General features: G+C 42.9%; 1 protein-coding gene across 1 annotated transcript in view; it reads right to left on the bottom strand.

Moving 5' to 3' along the window:
* Positions 1 to 7,094, bottom strand: part of nav3 (neuron navigator 3) — a 334,495-nt gene that overhangs the window by 158,554 nt on the left and 168,847 nt on the right. Inside the window, exon 4 of the mRNA XM_037696241.1 lies at positions 1,857 to 1,925. Coding sequence (XP_037552169.1) covers positions 1,857 to 1,925 — 69 coding nt within the window. The remainder of the gene's footprint in view (positions 1 to 1,856; positions 1,926 to 7,094) is intronic.

Below are 7,094 nucleotides of genomic sequence, written 5' to 3'. Positions count from 1 at the left end.
AAGTGGGAGAGGGGGCTGAGGGGGGGCAGGCAGAGAGTTCAGCATCCTCACGGCCTGATGGACGGAGCTGTTCCACAGTCTGCTGGTCCTAGAACTGAGGCTACGCAGTCTCCGCCCTAATGGCAGCAGGTTGAAGAAGCAGTGTAGCGGGTGGTCAAGATCTCCCACCCAGCAGAGGGCTTTCCTTCTGAGGCGAGAGCTGTGGAGGTCCTGAAGGCAGGGGAGAGAGGTGCCAATGATCTTCTCAGCTGTCCTCACGATCCGCTGGAGGGATTTGCGGCAGGATGCTGTGCAGGCCCCGTACCACACAGTGGAGCAGCTCATCAGGATGCTCTCGATGGCCCCCCTGTAGAAGGTTGTCATGATGGGGGTGGGGGCTCTCGCTCTTCTCAGCTTGCGGAGGAAGTAGAGCCGTTGGTGAGCCTTTTTGGCCACTGCTGCTGTGTTGATGGTCCAGGAGAGGTCCTCAGAGATGTGCACACCCAAGAACTTGGTGCTGCTCACCCTTTCCACAACAACACTGTTGATGGATAGTGGAGCATGTTTTGTCTGAGTTCTCCTGAAGTCCACAACAATCTCCTTGGTCTTCTCTGTGTTCAGCAAGAGATTGTTGCGTTTGCACCAGGAGACCAGCCGGCTCACCTCGCTCCTGTAGAGTGACTCATCGTTATTGCTGATGAGGCCTACCACAGTCGTGTCGTCCGCAAACTTGATGAAGAGGTTGGAGGGGTGTGATGGAGAGCAGTCGTAGGTTAGTAGAGTGAACAGAAGGGGGCTCAGCACACATCCTTGTGGGGCCCCCGTGTTCAGAGTGATGATGCTGGATGTGTTGCTGCCAACCCGTACTGCCTGTGGTCTTCCGGTAAGGAAGTCAAGCAGCCAGTTGCACAGTGATGTGTTCAGACCCAGACTGTCCAGTTTCCAGATGAGTTGTTGTGGAATGATTGTGTTGAATGCAGAACTGAAGTCGATGAAGAGCATTCTGACATAGGTGTCTTTCTTGTCCAAATGTGTGAGGGCTGAATGAAGAGCAGTGGCGACGGCATCATCAGTCGAGCGGTTTGACCGATATGCAAACTGGTAGGGGTCCAGGGAGGGGGGGAGGGAGGACCTAATGTGTTGCATGACTAGTCGCTCGAAGCACTTCATGAGGATGGAAGTGAGTGCAACCGGGCGGTAGTCGTTGAAGCAGGAGGGAGACGTTTTCTTGGGGACAGGGATTATGGTGGTGGTTTTGAAGCACGTGGGGACCACAGCCTGGCTCAGTGAGGTGTTGAAGATGTTAGAGTACACCTCTGCTAATTCGCCAGCGCAGTCCTTCAGCACGCGAAGGTGAAATTAGAGTCAGGTGTTTTCAATCAGTGGTAACTGATCAACAGTTACCAGAAACATTGAGTTGCAGTTATTGCTGCACAGGGGCTGTCACATCAGATCCTAAAAGCAAAGGTTCACATACTTTTATCACTCACAAACATGTAATATTGGATTATTTTCCTCAATGAATAAATGACCAAGTAAAATATTTTGTTTCATTTGTTTAACTGGGTTCTCTTTATCTACTTTTAGGACTTGTGCCAAAATCTAATGATGTTTTAGTTCATATTTATGTAGAAATATGGAAAATTATAAAGACTTCACAAACTTTCAAGCACCACTGTAAATGTGCAATGATTCCGTTCTGCTAATTTCATTAAAATGTGTGCAGTGGTTCACGAGATATCTTGGTACCAGACACATGCGCTCACACACCCAAAGATAGGCAAAAGCATTATTGTTCGCTGTTACCTTCCAGGGGTGGGTGATATTCAGTTTACAGAAGAGAAGCAAGACGTTTGTAGACATATTTGATAGTTTACCTTGTGTTTTTCTTCTGCGGCGACCCTATTCCGCTGTGGCCCGGAGGACTTGCATATCGTGCTGTGAGACTGTGAACAGAGCAGAAGATGAGAAGCGTCAGCTGGCAAAATTTTTCTAAAATCATGACCGAGTGTAATAATATGAGTGAACACAGGCAGACAAAAAACGAATGAGAGCCAGGTGAAAGAAAACAAGAAGCATGTGGTAAATCCCGTAGCATGCCAGGGCACATATCTTTGATTCTTCCCCATGATGGCTCACACATGTTTGAAACCACAAGCGTATGACTTAGCCAATAAGTCCATTTATAACATGGCCAGAAAAACTTTCACAAAGTCTTTTGTGGTGGCATTGCTTGAAGAAAACCCCAAAACACACAACCCACGAGGCAGATTTGAAGGAAATGCCCACGGGACGAGCGTCGTCACAGTGAGTCAGAAATGGGAATTACTTTGAAGATGGCTGTTCATGTTTACACTAATAAAGCCTTTTCCAAAAGTATTTTAATACATCCTGTAAACAATGATGTGTCAGAAGTGTCAACTATGACTCACAAAGACGTTACTTAGTTTATCTTGGGTGTCGTTTAATTTGGGGAACTGCCTCTTAAAAGGCCAAATTAAAGCTGGTCTACATTTTGTAACCTTTTCACTCACTTAACAGTAAAGTTTCAACAAAGATTCCCTTCCAAATGGCTAATGGCCCCGCTATTCTCTGCATGACCCACACAACCTATTAGTACGTGGCTGGATTGGGAAAAATCGAGACATCCTCCCTCAGTGTAAAGGCCGTATGCCTTCACCGCCTACTATTATTACTGCAATACACATAATTGCAACATGTATTTGGCCACACCTTGGCACTATTTTCCTCAAATCAAGTTAGGATGGAGGAATGCACTGGATAGTCATGCCGACACGATGCTATGCCAGGGATATCATGACTATGCTAGGTTGTTTGTCTCCCATCATTGAGTGATAAGGGGGAATTGGAAATTTATTTATTTGTTTGTTAACTTTCATTTAATCAGGCAAATCCCATTGGGATCACAGATCTCTTTTGCAAGGGAGGCCTGAGCTTGAAGGCAGTCTAAACATGTTTGGACTGTGGGAAGAAACTGGAGTACCTGGAGAAAACCCACACAAACAAGAGAACATGCAAACTCCACACAGAAAGACCATGGGTCCCAACCAGCTGCTCAACCCAGGACCTTCTTACTGTGAAGCAAAGGTGCTGTTGTTTCCATGACTTTTTAACAATCTGTGCAATAGTTATTTATAACACTGCACTAAACATGCTTATTACCACGTGAATTTTTCCATATTTTATTAATGATACAAGCACAAATTTTATATTTGACAGGGATTTTATGCGGTAGACCAACACAAAATAGGACTTAGTTGTGAAGTGAAAGAAAAATATGATACACAGTTTTCAAAAATCTTTTCACAAGTAATAGTCTCAAAGTCGCCCTGTGATGGACTGGAGACCAGTCCAGGGTGTACCCCATCTATTGCATAGTTATGGCTGGACATGGGCCCCAACGACTCGAAAAGGAAGAAGCGGGTAAAGATAAAGGATGGATGGCTGGGTAGTCTCAAAGTCTAACAAGGTTAAGTCAGGTCCTCAGTTGGACTGAAGAAGTCTTTTCGATAAAAGACGAAACGTTTCAACAAAGAGGAATCCATCCAGAGGATCTGACTTAACCTTATTATATTTACTTTAGCTACCCGGATCATTGAGCATGCATCAGGACAATAGTCTCAAACGCTTAGTGCACATTTGTTTTTAGCCACAATGACTTTGCAGAAACTTTCGCATCAATTCCAGCTGTAAGTGTTTTATGATTTGTCTCTACAAGCTTAGAGAGTAAAACCTTTGCTCATTCTTTGTAAAATAGCTTAAGCTCACTCAGACTGGATGGAGAGTGTCTGAATGGAATTGTTCAGGTCTTGCCACAAATTCTCAGTGGTATTTATCTCTGGACTTTGACAGGTTCATTTTAATACTTTATTGTACACTAATCTAGCCCAGTCCATTGTAGCTCTGGATGTATGTTTTGGGTCTGTGTCCTGCTGGAAGGCGAACCTCGACTTAAGTCTCAAGTCTTTTGCAGCCTCCATCAGGTTAGGTTGTCCTGTATTCAGCCCCATCCATCCTACCATCAACTCAACTTTATCAGTCCCTGCTGTCCCAGCAATCCCACAAAACAATTTAGCCAGTTTCACAGTTTGATCTCAGACTTACAAGATGGAATTGATGGCAGAGGTCACAAATTTATATTGCGTTTTTGCAAGTCATTTTCAATCTAGGTATTTTTAGGATATTCCATCTTTTTCATTCATCCATCTCCTGCTTATCTACACCCAGGCTAGGTCCGTAGTGAATTACCTTAGGCAGAGATCCTCAGACCTCATCTCCTCAGCTACCTTCCCCAGTTCGTTCATGGAAGTCCCAAGACATTCAGACCAGTTGTGAGATGCAATCTCTACACAAAGTCCTGGGTTCACCCCAAGGTCTCCTTCTAGTGGAACACGTTGGAAACATTTTTCTTGAAGGATTCCAAAAGGCATCTTTACCAGAAACCTAAATCACCTCAACTGGCTCCTTTCATGGGCGACTGTGGCTGAGTGGTTAGAGCAGTCATCCTCCAATGCAAGAGCTGGGGGTTCGATTCCACTAGCAGTCACATGCCTAAGTGTCCCTGGGCAAGACAATGAACCCCTCATTGCCTCAGATGTGTGTCCCATCAGTGTATGAATGTGATAAAGCTCTGATTATTCTTTGTACAGATCTAGTCCAAATAGCAGAACTTCTCTCCTAAAGGTGAACCCAGCCACTCAGGAGGAAGCTCACGTCAGCTGCTTGTATTCACGATCTCATGCCTTTAGTCATTTTACTCAAAGCTAATGACCACAAGTGACAGAACACAGATTGACTTGTATATTTGAGTAAATCAATTTAAAAAAATCATTCCATACATAAACATGAATTAACCTACTTGTAAAATACAGAAATAAACATCTATAGACAAGTTACCAACAACTGTGATGGGTTTGTGATCTGATTTGTCCTAAGGAACTATCCTAGCACCATGCCACTTCATGATTTGTATGACAACAGATACCAATTCAATGAAATAGACGACTTTAGGTCATTATTAATAAAAAAAAATACTTAATTCCAAATGTGCACATTTGCAATTTAAACAAGCAGTACACTGATTTCCCTGTCACTGATGGATTTGAATGGTGGATGTTTGTAACTTTTATCCGTGACAAAACACAGAGGTGGAGCCAAGAGATGGCCAATGGTGGCCTTTGCCACCGAAGATTAATTTTTAGCCACCCCAGTTATTTGAGGAAACTTTACTTTTAAACAATATAAAAACTAGAAAGCACAGCCGGTTTACATCAATATATATCATAACAGCCATAAATATTTTGGTTTTTATTGTGAAGTACACCTTTTATCAAATAAGCTTTAAAGAAAGCATAACGTGTCACAATTCTCACTCATATAACATTAAAGAGGTCAGTAAAGAGCTCATATTATTCCATGAACAAACTTTACTTAAAAATAATACTAATATAAAAGATTATTTACTAACCCATGTCAAATAACAACATTATTAATTCAAAACATTAAGGAATTTACCAGTTCATGCTGCCAGTGACACTAGTCCATCCTCCCAAACGTAACAAAAATCCAAACCCTGACACTCAGAGACACTCAGCACAAACTATAACTACCTATGAGACGTGTCGGTCTTAGCCGGGCTGTTTGCCCTCCCATATGGCAAACGGCTCTTCCTGTCGCGAGACATGGCCGTGGGTAGGCGTGAGGAGCGCCATAACTTAGGGTCAACTTGTTCGCCCCGGGACATGATGAATTAAAGAGGGAGGGTTTGCTGTGCACTGGCAGGCCTGGTCCCCCCTGCCTTGTAGAGCACTGAAAACCTCCAAACGGTCATGAACTGTCCAATGGGGAGTTCCCCTCTGACACACACACATCCCATCCACTGCCCTGGAGACACCAGTTAAGTGAGCAGGTGCCGTCTATAGAAAGCTTCCCATACCACCACTGGACATGTGGAGCATGCTAAATGTGCGTGTCATTTGTCATCATCATTTGACTGGTTCAAATTCTTTTTCAATGTTACAATTTTTTCCTGGTTGGACTTGCATTTTTTTATTTTTTCAGAAATGCTGAATCTTCCAGATTGATTGGTGGTAAAACATACAAACCAGCTGTCCTTTTTTTAAATTTTTTTTTTTTACAAATAAAAAACAACTTCCTGCTCCTGATGATGTGCTTGTTGTAGTTGTGGCTTTCCAATGTCAGCTACAAGGCCAGTTCATCTGTTCCTACACAGGGATATCACAACATGTCAGTATAGTGTAGCTAACATTTTTCTCCCATTTCCTGGTTTCTATATCAAGTTTAATGTAAGCTTATCTGATCATTATAAATTTCATTTGAATTGAGTTCATTCTGTTGTATATTTTTAAGTAGTACTGAAGATTTTGGTCTCTTTGCCCATATTGTCTGACGTTTAAGTTATTTCCAGTCTTTTGGCCTGGTCAGTTTCAGAGGACTGAGTGATTTTGTTTGTCTGAAACGTTTCTTTTACTTAACATGACTGATACAGGCAAACTTTCATCCTGCTGACTTCTTCTTTTGATCTTTATCTAAATTAAAAATGAAATTAAAATGTACGTGACAAGCTGCTAGTTCCAGTGTCTTGATGCCATGAAAAGTTTTATTTGCTAAGTTTTCTGTAAAAAAAAAAAAAACTTAGCTGCCCTGGTATGCTTGGAGGATACTGACCCAGAATTGACCAAAATGAACAAATATAAAGTAAAATGTCTCTTGAAAATTATCAAATAGAAGCGCTAGACACAAATTAAGGAAAAATCAGCCAAAATCAGAGACAGACATTCAAAGAATGTTCTATCCATCCATCCATCCCATCCCATCCATCCATCCATCCCATCCATCCCATCCATCCATCCATCCATCCATCCATCCATCCATCCATCCATCCATGCATGCACCCATCCATCCATCCATCCCATCCCATCCATCCATCCATCCCATCCATCCATCCATCCATCCATCCATCCGTGCATGCATGCATGTATCCACTCATTCATCCATCCCTGCATCCACCCATCATCCATCCATCCATCTATCAATCCATCCCATCCATCCATCCATCCATCATCCATCCATCC

This window comes from Nematolebias whitei, chromosome 22 (assembly GCF_014905685.2).
Source record: "Nematolebias whitei isolate Nwh7 chromosome 22, NemWhi1, whole genome shotgun sequence".
Classification (NCBI taxonomy): Eukaryota; Metazoa; Chordata; class Actinopteri; order Cyprinodontiformes; family Rivulidae; genus Nematolebias; species Nematolebias whitei.
This window is presented reverse-complemented; position numbering and strand designations above follow the sequence as displayed.